This window comes from Myodes glareolus, chromosome 11, assembly GCF_982192425.1.
Source record: "Myodes glareolus chromosome 11, mMyoGla1.1, whole genome shotgun sequence".
NCBI classification, from domain to species: domain Eukaryota; kingdom Metazoa; phylum Chordata; class Mammalia; order Rodentia; family Cricetidae; genus Myodes; species Myodes glareolus.
In genome coordinates this window covers 51,001,382-51,021,124 of record NC_142036.1, presented here as the reverse complement: position 1 = coordinate 51,021,124, position 19,743 = coordinate 51,001,382, and the positions used below count along the sequence as shown (strand labels likewise).

At 40.5% G+C, this 19,743-nt stretch overlaps 1 protein-coding gene across 1 annotated transcript in view; it reads right to left on the bottom strand.

The window, feature by feature from the left end:
- Kcnh5 (potassium voltage-gated channel subfamily H member 5) overlaps positions 1 to 19,743 on the bottom strand; it is a 305,295-nt gene that overhangs the window by 202,133 nt on the left and 83,419 nt on the right. The window contains exon 7 of the mRNA XM_048415940.3: positions 14,627 to 15,053. Within this exon, the coding sequence (XP_048271897.1) occupies positions 14,627 to 15,053 (427 nt within the window). The remainder of the gene's footprint in view (positions 1 to 14,626; positions 15,054 to 19,743) is intronic.

Here is a 19,743-nt window from a genome sequence, read left to right as displayed (position 1 = left end):
CTGCTTGGGAGTCCTAGAGCAGAAGAGGAAGTAGCATCAAGATGGAGAGGTTTGAAGGCGCTGTGTCGTAAGGAGTCAAAAGGTGAAGAAACTTGAGTCCCCATGTGTAGAAGGAAGAAAGGCTTCTGTGTGAGCTAGGCACTCTTCAGGAAATATGTTGGGGAGTTCCAACTGCCAAGGAAGTCGCAGGGACTCTGCAGAACCTGGTAGACAAACTCAAAGGCAGCCCAAAGTAAGAAAACTTCTCCAGTTACATGAATCCCCTTGCAAACCCTCACAAGAAAGGTCCATACATGGCTTCCCTTGCCAATGTCCAACTACAGACACCAATGTAAGTGCCCTTCCTTCACAATTACTTCAAGCTGGTGATGCTTCCACATTAGAATTCCACAGATTACAACCGCTTGCCATTCTCCACTATGAATTCTGCTTTAAAGAAGGTGAACTCTGAAGGGCAGCTGTTGAACCCACTTCTGAACGGACAGCTCTACCTTCAAAGAGAACTTATGATTCCTCCAGCGTTTCCTGATAAAGAAACTGGACATAATTTTCATTACATAAAGATCATATCTCCTACACACATAGCCTAAAGGCAGCACTGCCTCCTCCTCGGCTGCCAACCTCCTAGAGAGGGTTAATGTAATCCTCGCAATTTAGGTAAATAGCAACTAGAAAAACAAACATAGAAACTGGCTTAGAAAGTGCCCCAAAGAAAAGTCCTCTCTAAGTAGACCAAAGCCATTCTTAAACTTGAGCATAAAAGCCTTCGGGTATGACATTCATCTTAATTAGCCCTCAATATACTCACCTATGGATTTATAGATCTTTCAGTTAATGAAAAAAATTAAATGCTTTAGGCAAAACTAAAGCCATCTGTCAATAAACTCTTGACAGTGCCTGTATGCGGACCACATAAGGTTTTTATTCTCAAACATCACCTCACTGCATCCCAGGGCTGCCTGTCCTGAGAAATGTACAACTCCTTAGGGGTCAAGACTGAACTTAATGCAAATCATTACATAATCCTGGGAGGAGAAAATAGACCTCTCTGAGTAAAATACATACGCTGAGAAACAGATTTTGTGAAATTTTACTCTCATTCAATTTTATCTTATAACATAAAAGAAAATTTCGACGCATCTGTTCTCTTCTCTACCCTCTTCGTGGCTCTCCTTTCCCAAGCGCCTACCCCCAGTGAGCCTCGCATCCCTACAGTCTGGACACTAATTACTTTCTGTACACAATGACTCCTTTGGCCATCTCGCCAAAGCACAGGTCTCTGAAACCCAAAGTACATTCCAGACAGCCTAGGGAAGCACCCTCCTGCAGTGTCTCCTGCAATTTTGCTGGTTCCTCCTCTTCTGCCTCGGCAACATGCCTTGTAGCTTATCCAGCGGAATTTGTAGTATCTCCCACACTCACTTCCTCATCGACAGCAACTTTAAGAACTGCATCGGGAACTTTTTCTAGACTCTCTTTCAGGATATCCCAAATAGATCCGCAATGTCGGCTGTACTCTCTGCATATCTCAGATGGTGACTTAGACCCAGGCTTCTTAAACTGTCTCCACTTACTGTTCCTTTTTGCCCCAGACATTTTTATGCAACCCAAGAATATAAAATAAGATAGATATAAAATAGATATACAAATGAAATATTTACTGAAAACAAACCACAAAGAATTAGCAACTATTTTACATGTGTTTTACCAGTTATTAAAAATTAAACAACTTTGCATAGTAATGAGATGGATGTGTTTATTTTTACATAAAAAATTTAACCATGGATAAATATTTGATACTACTGGACATAAAGCATCTAACTTTTTTCAGAGTTGATTGATATTTTTATAGCATTCGATGCTATGACACTACTTTTCATAAATATATTGCATAAGATGGGACAAATATTTTGGGGGACATTTCAGAAATTGATTAAAATCCTGTCCTACTCCTCAGCCAAAATACACATAAATATTTTTTATGAAACTCAAGTCAGCAACGCAGACTATCAGACTTTCAAAGTAAAATGTTCTAACATACTACAATCCAAAGACAGACCGATTTAATACATGCTGAGGAATAAAGGTGGGAAATATTGAAAGCCTGTTTTTTGTAATTAAAGCATGTTTCTGTAAAAGCAGCAAACTTTGGGTGCCTAGCAGAGACTCTGACCCTCATAGCACAGTAGCCTTGAATCTGGGCCAGCACTGTAGGCAGCATCTGCCAGGTGCTGCATTATTTGGCAGTATATGCAATGCAGAATGTACATGTTATTTGTTCAGAACCATCACTGCAGTGAAATCCCACCACGCAACATGAGCAAGCTCTGCCCAAAACACCGTGGTTTGTGATTAATGTTTGATATTGGCACATTCAGAAGGCTCTGATGCCAAATTTCCATGACCCTCATAGTCAGTGACAGGGTCATGACCCACAACTTAGGAAGTGGTATACATTCTTAATAAGTGATGATGGAAAGCTTAAACCTAGGTTGTCAGACTCCTAAGTCTATAGCCTTTCACAAACCATGGGATACCTGGTCTACCTCTCCTCAAAGCTGGATTGCAACAATGCTATGCTCATCCATTGGTGTGTAGTCTGTGACCATCCTCACAGAACAGTAGTAGATAAACTGCTACAGCATAGATTGTATCATCCAGGAAATTTAAAATACTAACGACCTGGCCCTTTGCCAAAAGAACCACCGTCATTAGCCAGCTCTATATTTAGACACTCTTCATTCACCTCGCACCTCAGCATGTCTTCCTGGTTTCCAAAATCTCCCTACTTGGTTTCTTTGCCAATAAACTTTATCTTCTCCAACCAATCTTCCACACAGAAGAACCAAATTGTTCTGCTTGCCTGACGTCCTCAAATGATGAAAAGCTTCTGGGATGTCTTGGCTTCCTTCTTCCTCCCCAGACAATATACTTTCCATTCGGTCAAAAGTGAAATGCAAAGAGATCCCACCAAAAGGCCAAGCTCTCCCATTCCTGTGTGTTTACTTTTTTTCTCCCTCTCTACTTGGGAAGTATTTGGTCATTTCCCTACTTGGCATCACATTTTGAATTAGGTGAACTGTATCAGCCATTTGCTCACTCAGCGTGTGCTCAGCGAACACAACTATCTGCTGGAAGGCAACGTTTTCACCTAAATGAACAATGGCAAAGGGGGCAAACAAACATTACAGTTGAGAACTAAATGTCTTTATTCTTTTCTACAACGTTTCAATTTTGTGTATATAAAGACCTAAGAAGGCCGTGGAGGAAGAGATGGGTATTAAGATAGGTAGAAAGGTAGAGTTGGGGTAGGAGAGAGAGACCATACAATGCTTCTCTTGTCTGATGCCTCGGCTGTATTAACAAGTTTACTGAGGACCAAGAAGCTTCTAGTAGCTGCCACAACCCAGTGCCTCCATAATGACTGCTATATCCTACATGAACTGAAGAATTCTCGCTAATACACAATTCGGTTTCTGAGTCCTAGGTCTCAGCACCACACCCAGGCTACCTAATGGACCATTGAGAACATTCTTTGTTGTCCTTTACAGATTCTGAGAGGCCTTGTGAAAATGTGACTTGGCATAAAAAGAAACAGGATATGAAAGAACATTCCTGCAAAGGGCAGTTCTATTTTGATAAGGAGTTGAGACTAGAATGCACCTCACACAGTCTTTTTTTAAATACTAGACTATACATCGGAAAGCATTGACCATAAAAGACTACCTAGAACCATGAACTTTGAGCTCCACAAAATGTGTTGCCTTGTGGGATACTCGGTTCATTAAAGAAAAGAGAAGATAAAAGCAAAAAAATCTTTCTTACAGGCAAGGGTAGGGCAAACACAAAGATCTGACCCAGTTTCCAGAATAAACATTAGGCTTAAAGCTCTCCCCATCTGGCTAAAATGAAAACCCAAGTGAAAATGAGCATGCTCACACTCCATTTCCTACCTACACCACTAAAGCAGGCACAAGAGACCATGTAACACAGCCATCAATGTTATACCTGAGACAACTCAAGTGTGTTACATGACGGCTGGTGGAAGAATGTCCTGAATGTTGGAACAGAGTGAAAACTGACCTTTAAGGCTTGCTGTGTATCCATCCAGGTCAGGAAGCCTCTTAGGTTTCCACAAGTACATGTGAAAATGTCTTGTGTGCCCAGATCCAAAGGCATTTCAGTCTTCCCAATGCCATAATTCTACATGGAAAAACACTTCCCACTTCCCTTCCCAAAAGCATATTTCCTTTCCTTCATAATACCCCCTGGCAATCTTCTCTCTCATCTCTTTATGAGGCCTGCTGCTTAGAAGTCTCCTCTTCTCCACGAGTGGCGCAGAATTATAGGGATAAACTGTGAAACTCCGTGACACTGTCGCTTTCCCACACAGTCTTGTGCTCCACCCCATGGACAATGGTGTAACCATATGAAGGGACACTAGGATGCATGGAGCGTTGGCATTTTGAAAAGTGATGGAAACACCATTGATTCACTCCTCCATTAAACATTTGAAAAATTAAAACCCACAGAGACTTAAAGACTTGATGGTCCTTAAGACTTTTGTACCCATTAAATTTATGTTCTCTCAATATCTAGGTCTTTCATGCTCTCTTGATGTTCTTTCCAAATAAGGAGGCATAGGAGAAAGTTCATAACTTCAGTTTGACTCTCAGTATGAATTGTACAGAGATGCTGAATGAGTTCACTCACCATATGAGTTAGGCTGCCTCAATTCACTAACTAAAATAACAATAGAAAGAACGAATAGCAATAATAACACAAAGAAAAAATAACATCTTAAATAAAGTGAATACCCAAAATCCAACCAGGTAGCCCTTTTGTATATGTTGTCTGTATACTTAATAATATATTCAATAGAAGATTAAAAGAAATTCACATATACAGATATATACATGGAGAAAAATACTAATTATTTGTGAATGAGAGTTATCTACAACTTACTTTTTATTCATGATTCTCTCTTTTATGAAAGTTTAATAAAGAAGCAAATAGAGCTCTGTGTGATAGTTAGATTCAACTAAAATGCAAGTTGCATGATAATTTAGTAATAAACTAAATTGTTTTCTTGATGAATCTTTAGAAGAAAGATTCACAAAAATACATTAAGACAAGAGGATAATCACATTAGAAAAAACTCTGCCCTCATATCCTGTTGTTTTATAGCCATCAAAACAAATTGTCCATGTGCTAAGGTGTTTTATGAATAGCTTCAAAATTAGACAGTCTGCTGATCTTTAGAAAATGGAAAATTATTAGGATTCAATAACAAGATTATGTAAATGAAGTGGATTAGAAACCATTTCACGAGAGCATCATTAAGTATTTACTGAGCAAATTAGCAAAGAGATTACCCTCTTCTTGATTTAACAAAAACAAATCTGCTGTTCTCCACAACTGCTGCAGAATTGCACAGCTAGAATACTCTCACTAACAGTCACAAACGCCAACAGAACGTCAGATTCATTCACAAATGGACACATTATGCACTGGAGAGAATCTGATTATGTGGCTAGGGTGATGGCTACTCCAAGAACTATAGCGGTCACTTCAGACAGAGAACATGTCAAAACTAGAAAGAACACATTTGAAGTCATAGAAGTATGATTGAAGACATATGTTAAGAAGAAGCAAGAAATCAATTCAGGTTCCACAAATGGATTATCCACATTGGACAAGCCTGGAATTAAAGAACTTTAAGTTTGAAATTTTCCCCAGTAGCAGAAAAGAGAAATATATTGGAAAATTACATGGGAACATTGTAAGTAGCTGAGATACACTGAAAATAGGCCAAAGATTCATAACTATTTACTCTAAAAAGAAACAGTCTTCCTGGAAAAAGGACAGAGGCTGTAAGAGTCAGAAAGCCTGGTAAATTTACAAGGTCCAGGAAGTTTGTGAAACTTACTAGACTTGAGAAGCTCAGAAAGTTACAGGATTCCCAAGTTACTGCAAAAAGGCTATAAAAGCAGTAAACAATTTCTGGAGAAGGGAGATCATCAATTCAGTGAAGCTGCCTGCAAGCTGGACATTGAGCTCCATAGCTGCAGCTCTTCTCTGTCATCACCCATACTAGGATGGGATTTCTAGTGAGCATATCAACTTGAGGTAATGCTGTAGGACAATGGTCTTTTATCTTGTCACTTGTAATATTTTAATAAAACACTGATTGGCCAGTAGCCAGGCAGGAAGTATAAATGGGTTGACTGGGCAAGAAGTATAGTCGGGGCAACCAGGCAGGAAGCAGAGGCAGGACAACGGGAACAGAATTCTGGAAAGAGGAAAGATGCAGTCTGTAGTTGTGACTCAACCACAGAGGAAGCAAGATGAGAATGCCTCACTGATAAAGGTACCAAGCCACATGGCTAACACAGACAAGAATTATGGGCTAATATAAGAGTTAATAAGACGCCTGAGCTAATAGGCCAAGCAGTTTATGATTAATGTAGACCTCTGTGTGTGTGTGTGTGTGTGTGTGTGTGTGCTTTCTGAATAGCTGCAGGACTAGAGGGCACAGAAGCCTCAGTCAACAAGGTAAGACTAAACTCCACTCCTCCCTTGTATTAAGAACTGATAGTTAGGGAGCCTGCAAAGGACCAGCCTAGGCCCTCTGTATATGTACGACAGTTGTGTAGGTACTTGTGGGACTTCTGGAAGTGAGGTTGGGGCATGTTGCTAACACTTGGACTGGCTTTTGGGAACCTGTTCCTAATACTGGATAGTCTTGCCCATCAATTTTTTGATAGAAGGTTATTCACAGTTATTATGTTATAAAGTTCAAAGTGATATTTGTCAAACAGGCAACACAGACTGACTAGATTCCCAACACAAAAGAAAGCATGAAGTTTTCCACCTTTATTTTCACTTTTTCTCCTTCTACACAAGCACACATACATGTACACACACATGCACACACACACACACACACACACACACACCCTTAAAACTGCAATGACGATGGACTGCATATGATTACATGATCAATTCTGAGACCAGTAGTGGTGTATTTTTTTCTTAATTTACTTGGGAGCAAAAAAAATAAAAGTAAATAAAACAGCAATGTTACAAGCAGCTTCAACATTCATGTTTGGTATTCTGTACATAGGTGTCTAATAAAGCCTGAAACTATGCAAGGTGTAACCCTTCATGAACCTGAAATACTACTATAAACTTCTCAGTCTATTTGAAGGGAAATATGCCATGAAATCGCCAAAGACTGAGGAACTAAGAAGAATATTAAAATGTATTTCCTTGCAACCGTCTGACTATAGAAGCTGAACTCACACAGAGGCTTAAGCAGAAATTTAAAGTCAGTTGGCAGTAGGAAGCTAAGTAGCAGAATAGATGGAGAAAATATCTATTCATGCATTGAAATGAGATAGCAGAAACCCAAGGAAGAAGATGGCCAGACTTAAAACTAGACAGGAACTAAAGATAATTAGGAAGAAGATCTAGATCTTGCAGATATAATCATCCACATACAACATAGAGAATAAAATAGAATCAACTCTGAATCAAAGAAGTTTTGAAAACCCAATTGGAACTAGGTGAAATTTTCCAACAGAGGTAGATGCAGAAGGAAAGTGAAGGGAGAAAGTACTTGTGGTGTGTCTACTGGTTGTCTTCCTAGACCTTATACCAACATGCCAACTGAGAGACTTGGGCTGGGCCAAAACAGCTACCAGAGCTTCCAGAATCCCAAAGAAAAACAAATGTAGGTTGTTGGAGAAGGGGCCGCTTGTTGGTTCCCGCCACCCTGCTAGCTTAGACCTGAAATAATCACATAGAAACTGTATTATTTAAATCACTGCTTGGCCCATTAGCTCTAGTTTCTTGTTAGCTAACTCTTACATATTAATTTAACCCATCTCCATTAATCTGTGTATTGCTACGTGGCAGTGGCTTACCAGCAAAGTTTCAGCATGTCTGACTCTGGCAGCAGCTCCCTGGCTTCTCCCTGACTCTGCCCTTCTTTCTCCCAGCATTCAGCTTAGTTTTCCTGGCCTACGTAAGTTCTGTCCTATCATCAGGCCAAGCCAATTTTCTTTATTCATTAATGGTAATAACAGCATACAGAGGGAAATCCTACATCAGTAGGTAAGCTGACTGCAAACTTCACAGAAGAATCAGAGTCAAGGCTGAGAGTGCATGCCTCCCTGGTCAGTGATTTTCATCAAAGCCCAATCCAGGTCCTCTTCTACCTCATGGTATAAGAGGGTCTTCTTTCTATGTGTTACTTTCATTGGTTAAATAAAGAGACTGCCTTGACCTTTTGATAGAGCAGAATTTAGATAGGTGGAGTAGACCAAACAGAATTCTGGGAGAAAGAAAGCAGAGTGAGGCAGATACCATGGCTCTCTTCTCTGAGACAGATGCTGGTTAGACTCATGCCAGTAAGCCATAGTCAAGTGGCAATACACATTAATGGAGATGGGTTAAACTAATATGTGAGAGTTAGCCAATAAGAGGCTAGATATAATGGGCTAGGCAGTGTTTAAATGAATACAGTTTCTGTGTAATTATTTTGTGTAAAGCTAGCTGGGCGGCCGGGAGCTGGGCAGGATGGGAAGCAGCCCACCGCTCCTTTAACTACAACCTCACTCATTGCACAGTTCAGTAGGCTTAAGAAAAGAATGGTTAGGAATTGTTTAGGAGTTGAGGGTGCAGAAGTAGAAAGCAGTAATCAAAAGCGCTACTCATGAGAAGCTGACATTTTTAAAGAAAAGTGAAACATGGTAAACCCAATTTCAGTTCTCAAGCATTTTAAAGAACATGGGTAAATGGTGGAGAAGGTGGTGACTGGTGTTTGCTGGGTAGTTTCTGGTAGGGTAGCTTTAAGGAAACTTATGAAAACATGACTCAGTTGGGACCTACAGAAATTCAGGGTATAGGTGTTGAATGGTAGTTTCCTCTGGGATTATACTTTCTATCTCAAGCGAAGACCCTTAAGAAACCAAACGTTCTAGGGAGATGAAACATTCCATCTGGAGGGGAAACCTTAAGCTCAGGAAGTAAACAACTCAATAGCTTCAAGAAGTCCCTTAAAGTGACTAGATTCACTAGTCCCTTTCCTCTGCAAGCACTTAGAAGCTGATAACTGAGCGATACTCTCAGACCAGCCAAGTTGACTGAAATAAGCAGAGACCAGTCAAATGTTCTAGAAGGAAAGATGCCTGGAGGAAGTTCAAACAAATTAACCTACTTGGAAAGGTTACCCTCCAACCTACTGAGCTGCCGGCAAATTGTACAGAGTGCTTCAGGTTTTCATCTTTTGTGAAGTGTCACCCATGCTAAGTGTAGAATATTGGTGGCACAACTGTCTTTAAGTCATTTATGTTTACTCTTTTAAGTAATCCCTCACCCATATTCCTATAAGTAATCCCAATAAAACTTATTGGTTCATCAAGTTAGACTTTGTTGGTATCTATACTTTGGTCTACCAACAGTTCTCTATCTATGGTAAGTAGGTATTTGTTCCTCTCTCCCCAGCAATAATATCACATACCACTAGGTAAGGAGATGAGTACTATAAGTAGAGGATAATAGATTTGGCTTGGAATGCTCAAAGACAGCCAGAGACTTAGCATGAGCTAAGAGAAAACAAACACGAGCAAGAATTATAGTAATAGAAAATATAGGGAGTAAGGTAAGATATGATCTCACCAGTAAACATGGAATAGGTAATTAATCACTATCTACTGAAAGCAGGAACTTCTCTGATGGAGTCTGAAATGTATTAACCTGCATCTCAGTCATTAAGAGTATGCCCATTTATTACAGTAATAGTAGTAGGTTCTCCCCTAAGGCTAAGACCTATCAGTCACAGGTTCTTGGCCTGACAATGGTGCCAAGAATTGGTTTTCTCTTGTGAGATGGAACTGAAATCCAATCAGATTGAAGCACTCTCAGAATGTTGATGCCACCATTACACCATGAGCTTGTCTTTCCAGGTCAGATGTTATTGTAGCTCCCAAGGTTTACAGTTGGGCAAGACTGATGATTTCTCTCCTCCTTTGGTAACATGGGCAGTATCTCCTGGCATTATGAAAGCTTGCCAGTAGGAATGATACTTCCCTATCAGTACCACCTTGATATCTCCATTGTGTCTTCAACAATAGAATCTTGTCATCAGCTCCAAAAGATAACCAATAGCATTGGCAATAGCCTATATTATTTGGGCATCTACGGGACTTCACTAGCCAACAACACCTGAAAAAGTAATGCATCCCTGGCATAAAAAAAAAATTCTGGGGATTTTTATTTGTTAGTCTGAGGTATCAAACAGAGACATTGTTGTCCTGCTTAGGGCAACTCCATTTCAACGCTTTTTATATCCATTTGCATATTTATTTTAGGAAGCTTCTACAGTACTAGGTATGGCACTGCAATTGTTTCATTAAGAAAAATCCCTCACAGGTATGCAGCCACTTGGGTTTTAGGTAGTTCCAGATGCAGTGGACAACCAAGAATAGCCATCAGACCTGGGAGGGATTGGAAATGTGAATATCATCAAAAGCACATTGTTTGAAATTCAATGAACAAATAAAAAGAATAAATTCTCAAAGAACAAATAAAAAGAAAAGAAATTTCTACATGCATGGGGAAACAGTAAGTGATGTAGATTTTGTTTGTGTACATTGGAGACCTCTGTGCTGAAGAATGGTGCTGTATATTTACTTTAAAGGGGTCACTAAACAGAGCTTCTAGGGCAATAATATCTATAGAAGAAAAATATAGGAGACTACGCCAAGGGTCTGTGCAATCAACAACATTGATTTGGTCTTAGGTGGTAAGCTGCGGAAGCACAGAGAAGCAATTAAATGCAGTTTGAAGGTCAAATCAAAGGGTTTTGTTGTAAGTGGGTATAACATTTGAGAAAATCAGGAATCCGGGATGCTTCCCAGCCTTGGGACTTGAGGAACAAAGCAAATAAGAACATGTTTCAACTTCTACACTGCCTTTATTTTACTTTGATTGTTCTATAAAGTGCTATTCTAGGCTACCCATCCTGAAGAAGAGTTTGGCAAGTTCTTTAAAATATAAATATATACATAATGATAATTCTGGACATTATTGCAGAGAATTAAGAACTTATGTTCATATAAAAATTTATTTACACAGGTACAAATACCTTCAAACTAGAGATAGTCAAAAGGAGTCCAAGTTGATAAATCACAAACGTACTTCCACATCAGAATGTATAATTGGGATAGGTACTCTTAGAAGTTGACAGAATTCTCACATTGGTTTCCTGTCATGCAGAGAGAGGGATAGTATGGTTAGAAAGACTAGACTACATGGAGCCTTTAGAGTTGCCTCTGCCAAAGAGAAGAGGGAAGTGAATCAAAGCCAGTGTTGCATTCCTGGAGGAACTGCAGGAATTAGTGCCACCATTCAGGACTTAAAAGATGCATGGGTGGTGGTTCCCACCACATTTCCATTTATTTCTCCTATCTGGTCAATGCAGAAGATAGGCTGATGTGGGATTCTCCTCCATATGCTATGAATATGTGTTATTACTAATTGTTAATAAAGAAACTGCTTCGGTCTATGGCAGGGAAGAATATAGGTAGGTGGAAAAACTAAACAGAATGCACAGAGAACAAAGAAGGAGTCAGGCAGACTATAGCCATGTAGCAGCTGAAGGTGAAAGTCACAAGATCCTTACCTCATATAAATCACAGCCTCATGGAAATACACAGATTAGTAAAAATGGGTTCATTTAAGATATAAGAGCTAGCTAGGAATATGTTTTAGCCATTGGCCAAACAATGTTGTAATTAATACAGTTTCTGTGTGATATTTCGGGTCTGGGCAGCCAGAAAACAAAAGTGCAGTCTCTGTTTGCAAGAGATAGATCATGGAGAATGACCACTGCCTGTTGAAAACTCAATCAAGTAGTGACTTCAATTGCAGGTGCTAGTGTGGTCTCCTTAGTTGAGCACCTTAACACATCTCCTGGTACCTGGTATGTAGTCATTGATCTAACAAATGACATTTTCTGAGTTCCTGTCCATAAAGACAACCAGAAGCAATTTGCTTTCAGTTGGCAAGGCCCTCAGTAAACTGTTAAATGTTTTTACCTCAGGGCTATACTAACTCTCTAGCCCTGTGTCATGACTTAGTCTGAAGAGATTTTGATCATCTGTTTCTTTCACAAACTATGACATTGGTTCACTATATTGACAACATTATGCTGATCGAACCAAGCGAGGAGATGGCAACCACTTTGAACTCATTAGCTATGTACACTCACATCAGAGGATGGGAAGTAAATCCCATCAAACTTCATGGGCCTTCTGCCTCAGAGAGATACTTAGCAGTCCTGTATGTGGGGCCTTCAGAGACATTCCTTCCAACATAAAGGATAAGTTATCGGACATGGCCCCTCCTACCTACCACCAAGAGAGAAGTGCAACATTTGGTGGGCCTGTTTGGATTCTGAAGATAATGCATTCCTCCCTTGGATGTGTTACTTTGGTCCATATGGCAAGTGACTCAGAAAGCTTCTAGTTTTGAGTGGATCCTGGAACAGAAGGTTCTTCAACAGGTCCACGCTGCTGTGCAGGCTGCTCTACCACTTGGACCATATGATCCAATAAATTCACAATGGTACTTGAGGTATCAGTGTCAGGTAGATACCTGAGCCTCTAGAGCAAGGTTCTACGACCATCTGCAGATAATTATTCTCCCTTTGAGAGACAGCTCTTGGGCCTTAGTAGAAACAAGACGTTTGACAATGGGTCACCAAGCTACGATGAGACCTTGGACGCCCTTCATGAGCTGGGTGTTATCTGACCCATCAATCCCTAGAGTAGCATGTGCACAGTAGCAATCTATTATCGGATGGAAGTGGTATATACATGATTGGGCCTGAGCAGGTTCTCAGAGCACAAGCGACATGAAGAAGTTGGCCAAATGCTTATGGTTTCTACTCCCATTACAATGCTGTCTGCTGTCAACCACGCACCAATTACCTCATGGGGTGTCCCCTGTGGTGGATTTATTGAGGAGGAGACTAGGGACTATTTTACTGTAGGCACCACTCAGAAGTGGACAGCTGCAGCATTACAACCCCTTTCTAGGATAACCCTGAAAGACCCTGACAAAGGGAAATCTTCACAGTGGGCAGAAGTTCGGGCAGTACACATGGTCATTATTCAAAATAAAAAGGTTACCAAATTCTAAGTCTGCATAACAATCAAACAATATGTATTTCTTATGCATTAAAAGCAGCATAGTGTTGAATTCTACATTTAACAGAATGTTTTCTTTATCACATTTTGCCCAACTATCTTTTTGATATGAGTACCAGTTTAATTTATCATGGATTCATCATAGGACATCTCTGTGTATGTCGAATATATTCCCCCTAAAGGCCCCTGCAATATAACACTTGTATTCTAATGCCCCTTTCACTGTAACCCCAATCCACACTTAGAACCTGGGTGTTCTTGTCTCTGTGGTTCTCTACATCGTGATTACGGCAGGGAACTGAATATTTGCTAACACTGGTGCTCTAATAGCTTCCCCACACAAAAGTATGAAGGCCTAGGCTCAAGTTATTCACTGTTCAGGGCAACCAATGACCCTCAACTTTAAAATCTTTCTTGTGAGTGCCCATATCTGAAGCTCTATAATTTGGAGCCACAAGGGAAAAGAAAAAGAAGAAAGAAACATCAATGATAATGACTTCAATGGCTACCATGTATGTTAATAGTGGTCTCATCTTCAGCACAGCACTCTTAAAAGTTACTCTAGGTGTCCGAACTAGGCTTGAATGAGTCATGTGGGTCAGCTAGAAGGTGGAAATGCCGGAAAACTTTCCTCCAAGACATTTTGAAACAGCATCTAAAGTTTGCACCACTTTCAGGTCTGGAACTCTGAAGCCATTCGGTCAGAATGTGGAAGCAGAACACAGGGTCTATAGCTCTTTGAAACTGCATTCTACTTGCAAGAACATCACCAAGCCACCATAGTCAGGCATGCATACTGATTCTTGGACCCTTGTCAGTGCTAAAGGTCTCCGGTTCACCAATCCTTTCATTCTCTGTCACAAGCTCAACTGACTACAGTGTTTGTCAAAAGACATTTATAAACTTCTTTTCATTAGTCTTCATAATTTAAAAAAGGAATCACACTGTATCCCGAAGTCCACTTTAATTCAGAAATTTAGTTATTGACTAAAATATTTCCTAACTTATGGTCTTACATCATATCCCATCTGCTTTTTTAGAAATCTGACTGCCAACAAAACCTACGGAATGTGCCAGACTCCTCCTGTCTAGATACCAGAGCTAGTTCCTTCCCCAGAGCTGCCAGGTACAACACCATGCATGGAATCAAATCACAGACTTTCCAGTCTGAGTTTTCTATCATCCTCCTCACACTGTTTTTCATGTGCTAATGCATTCTAAAGAATGAAAGACATTCCTTGCATTTTTATTTCCTAGGGCTGAATCAAAAGTAAACCAATCACAAATGGTTTCAATTAAAGCCTTTACGAAAAAGTAGATCATTTCAATCCCATCAGAGGTTGGATCCAGAAAAAAGAAGATTCGCACACTGAAATCATTTTTAACAGAGAAAGAAAAGAGGTACTTACAGCCAACCATCATCATGGCTACTGAGAACATCTTCTCCACATCTGTGGTCGGAGCTATGTTTCCAAATCCTATGGTTGTAAGGCTCGTCATGGTGAAGTAGAGGGAGGACACATACAGAGAGTCCTTGCTGGGTCCTCCTTCCCAGATCCCTGCACTGGTATTGTAGCGATATGGAGTCCCAATGCTCAAGGCCAACTGGTAGAGCCAGCTGTCTATCTGAATGGTGTTGGTGACTTCATCAATGACCTCGTAGTCTCCAATGCTGTACCAGATGCAGGCCAGCCAGTGGGCGACCAATCCAAACACACACACCAAGAGCACGAGGACCGCAGCTCCATACTCCAAGTAGTGGTCCAGTTTCCGAGCAACACGGCCCAGGCGTAAGAGGCGCACCACTTTTAAAGAACTGAAGAGACTGCTGATTCCCTGCACAAATAATAAGAAAATGACATTAGGAAACAATTATAATAGGCTACTTTTATGAATTTGGCTATTCAATTATATAAAAAAGCACACACATAAGAAAACTCCAATCTTAAATAAGCGAGAAAAAGTTGAAATGACAAATATTTTTCTTTAAAATGCAAATTCCATCCTACCCAGGAATAAAATATTTTCAAAATTTACTCACTGAAACAAGCTTCCATTAGCTAGGACCTTCTCAATCTAAGAGAAGTACAATTTTCCAATGCTCTCTGCACAGAGTAGATAAAGAAGTGGTAAATCCAAGCTCTTTCTTGTCTCTGGCTACGAAAGTTTCCATTTATTCTTTACTGTCTAGTTGGTGAAACTGCCCCTTCTGAATAAGGAAACCCAGTCGCCCTAGCAGAAAAACAATAACCTCTTCTGTGCATTTGGGCACAAGAAGCAAAGATCATCATTATTTCCTCTATGTCCTGTCCCAGCCTGGATGAACAGTTAAATCTAAGGTTGGTACACAGACTCCAAATTTCCCTCACCCTCTAGTAAGAGTGGTAGAGAAAATATCCAGAGGAAGAGCAGCAAGACATTCACAACATCTTGAGAAATTTATCAAAATCAAGGAAGGTCCCATAGTCACTTTTTCGGGAAGTAAAACTACCTGGGGATGGGGTGGAGGGGCAGGAAAAATGCATCCTGGAACAGATTGTAAAACAGAGGAAAATTAAAGCAGTGGCCTGGGAGGCTCTCACCTGAAAATCAAGTAAAGGTCATGACTTCTTTACCGTGACTTCTGCTTTCCAGATGGTAGAGAGAGCGGCCACCATCACCTACTCTGATCGACAGAGGGACTGATGAGGCGGAACAGAGATGACAATAACACGACTCTAATCCCAGAATGGTGAAGCTCGTGACATTTGGGGGGGGGGGAATGCATCTGCTCTATTATACTTTTTTTTACCATGAAAATTCTGAAGAGAAAGGGAAACCAGAACACAAGATGCAGAAGCAACAGATCCCGAAGACGTGAGAAGTAGCAGGTCATTCTGGCAGCTTCATCTCCACCCGGCTTTCTTTAGGCTGGCCTCAATTTCCCTCGCCAGCCCTCAGATGCTGTGACATATAAACAGCCCTGAAATAAACTCCCATTATCACTTGAACATTTGGAGTGAAAATAAGATACTGAGCTTTTGGTAGTTAAGAGAACTGAATTAGGGCTGAGGGCACAGCTTAGTCTGTAAAGTGCTTGCTGCCCCAGTGTGGAGAACCTGAGCGCAATTCTTAGAAACCATGTAGAAGAGGTGAGGTATGGTGAATCACAGCACTGGGGAGGCAGAAACAGGAAGGTCCAGTTTCCGGTGGGAGACCCTATCACAAAATATAAAATAATACAAAAATAAGGTAGACAGTGTTTGAGGAGGAGCAGTTCCTCGATATATACACAAACGTGGACATATAAACACAAGAATAAAGAAGAAAGAAAGAAAGAAAGAAAGAAAGGAAGGAAGGAAGGAAGGAAGGAAGGAAGGAAGGAAGGAAGGAAGGAAGAAAGGAAGAAAGGAAGAAAGAAAGAAAGAAAGAAAGAAAGAAAGAAAGAAAGAAAGAAAGAGAGAGAGGAAAGGAAGGAATATTAAGAAGAAAAACAGGCACAATACAGAGGCATCAATGTTATAAACTAAGAAGGTTCAAGACATCTCAAGAATGCTCAAATACGGAGATGTGTAATTGTAAACAGGAAAGAAAATAAGGGCTTATGGAGCCCATCTGTTTGCCGGGCTCTGGGTGAGTACTGGGGACATTAAGATAAATACTCCGGGCCTCTGTTTGAAGGAACTCATAACTGAAATACATGAAAACTCAAAGTTCAATTTTTTAAGTTTTAAATGTTGCTGAGTATGTTGTCTTTTCAGGGAGTTTGAATTTGTGAAGAAAGGGTGAGCTTTCTCTTTCAATGCTGCACAGAAAAAAAAATCCTTTCTGCTTGAATTCTTCTCCATTAAAAACAAAAGGAAAAAGAAAGGAGATATTTTTGCCCCACTTGAACTTGAATACATTGCCACCAGCTCCTGCTAGAATGCACAGATGAGAATTCACTAGATTGGAGTCCCAAAGAGAGAGAGAATTGATCCAAAAGGAATCAGGCCAGCCTGAACCACAACTCCTGTCAAGGCCACTTACTCAAAAGCATGTTTTCCACAGCCTGGCCCAACTTACCTTAGAAACTACATGATGCTTCATGAACATAGGTTTGGCCGTAGGCTCTATTAACAACCTTTTTGTCTTTTTAACTTGCTTTTAACCAACTCCCCAACTGACATACTTTGCAAAAATCATCTTTCACATGGAGGCTACCCTTCTCCATGATTTTTTCTGAGTTGGGTCTTACTCATAGCATTGGATGACCTCCAAGACTTCTCTGAATACTCAAGAGAACTCACTCTTAAGTTTTTAAACAAGAGGCAAATGCCTACTATAAATTTGCACGTGTATGCCCCATTGGGTTCCAAAGATCCGAAAGGAACAGAAATGCTTCATTCTCCCAACTCAGTCGCTTACCCCTTGTCCTGTAATACACATCACTGTCACCTACCTGGTCTCTGAGCTTCAACTCTTTCCTCTTTCTGATAGATCAGTTTTACAAGCTTCAGGCTGTTAATTACTCAAAGTGTTTAAGAGAGCGACATTTACCCACACAACAAATCTATCATAATACTCCTTTCTTGCGTGCTCCTATGGCCATACCTCGGTCATGGATCCACAGTTTGATTTGTACTGCTCGTTGTTGATACTGCTGTATTTGTTGCACTCGTGTGACCCCTCCCTTCCTATAGGTCCCAAATCACACTGTACAAGCTACCAGCATAAAGTCTTTAAGAGATACATCTGTCTAATCATGTCCCTTTCTGACCTAAAACCATTTTCTACTAACTTGTTATTCATGGGATTAACTATTACTTCCCCACTATAACATGTGAATCCTTGATGGCCTGGTCCTCATCCAGCCCAGCAACTCCTCTGTATGCTTGCCAGGCGGTTGCAGTATCTACTTGGCACGGTGGCCAGAGTCCAGGCTGCTCCATTCCATGTTGCAACTGGTTCATTCCCTCTGCTTAGACAATCCTTCCCTCCCATTTTCTGGGTGGCTAGGCTCTTATGACCTGGCAAATATTCTCTCCTCTGCTTTCCTTATTGTCACGTTCTCACTTTCTCTTCCCCTTGAGAACTGGGTGTTTAGCTTTGTGATATCGTACACTCCTTGCACATCTCTAGTAAAACAATTGTCACAATCACACTTTCTTACAAATCTCTCCATGCATGACATGCCAGGAAACTATAAACTCCTTGAAGAGTATCTCTATCGTCAGTTACCATCCTGCCAGCTGGAATTTAAGCAGTCAGTTCAGTCAATAAATGAAGGAATAAATTTTAGAATAAGCAAATGTAGGAATGATTCCAGAGTCCTTTAGTTACAGCTAACAAACTGACTTGACAGCGTAACGTGAAGACGAAGCACTCAGTGGAACTTCGCATTATAAGGAAAGAGCTCAGAAATAAATATGGAAAAAAATTCTCACTATCTCTGCCACATGTTCTATAATACTGTGCTCCTTAAATATATAATCTATATAAATATTATATATATTTATATTATATAAATATAAATATTATATACATCTATGTGTGTGTATATATATATATATATATATATATATATATATTCCTCACCAGAGGATTGCAGAAAAATAACTAAAACCCATGGACTTTGAGAAATGGGGAAGGAACTAAAGAAACAGTGACTGAGCAGGTTACAGCTATGTTCCAATACACAGGCCATGAGCGAGTCTGAGTTCATTCTGCACAAGCCTAAGACGAGCAGCCTGGTTCATAGTTGGAATGCCATGAATGGAGGGATGTACCAAAGACATCCACCGCCATGTGTCATGTACCTCATGCAGTTAGCCAAGCAAAAAGCTGGACCATTTAGTGCTGCTTCCAAAAGACAGACTAGGTGACAATGAATACCAGGCATTTGTTACTGGTCTCAGTGGTTTCCATATGTGAAATAATTTATTCTCCAAAACAATTCTGTGCGATAAGCATCATGAAAACATGGTCCAGAAAAGTTCAGTCATTTCACAAAGTTCCTATAGTTTATCTAAGAATAAACAAGAGCAATCCGGTGTCAGACTCCTTGCTCATTCTGAAACTCGTTATGCCAAGATTGCACGCACTCAACTGAAAGCTGGCTTATTTGAGGAGAATTCTCTACAGGGCAGGCCTAAAAGATGACATACCTAAGCCCCCTTGGCAGGGTTCAGTCATAGCAAAGACCCACAGGGAAAGGTCTGTGGAGGCACACAGTCCTGGGACACACAGCAAGCCATTTCATTTTATGCTAGTGGGATTCTGCCTTTCATTGCTCACAGGATGGCAGAGAGGCTTCGAGGTCACAGCAAGCAAGTAGTGCGAGCACCATCCAGGCCCAGCTGTCCGGATTCTTAACACATTCTCTTAACACATTCACAACAAATGCTTGCTTTGCAGTCTTCCTGTCCACATAGCCCACACAGTCCCAACAATCCGAAACCTGCTGAACCCCAGTACTTAACACGTCCTCTCAGGCCTCGTCAGGCACCTATGATTAAATACACTCTTCTGGGCTGTAATGACCACATGTCCACCTTTGTCTGTACTA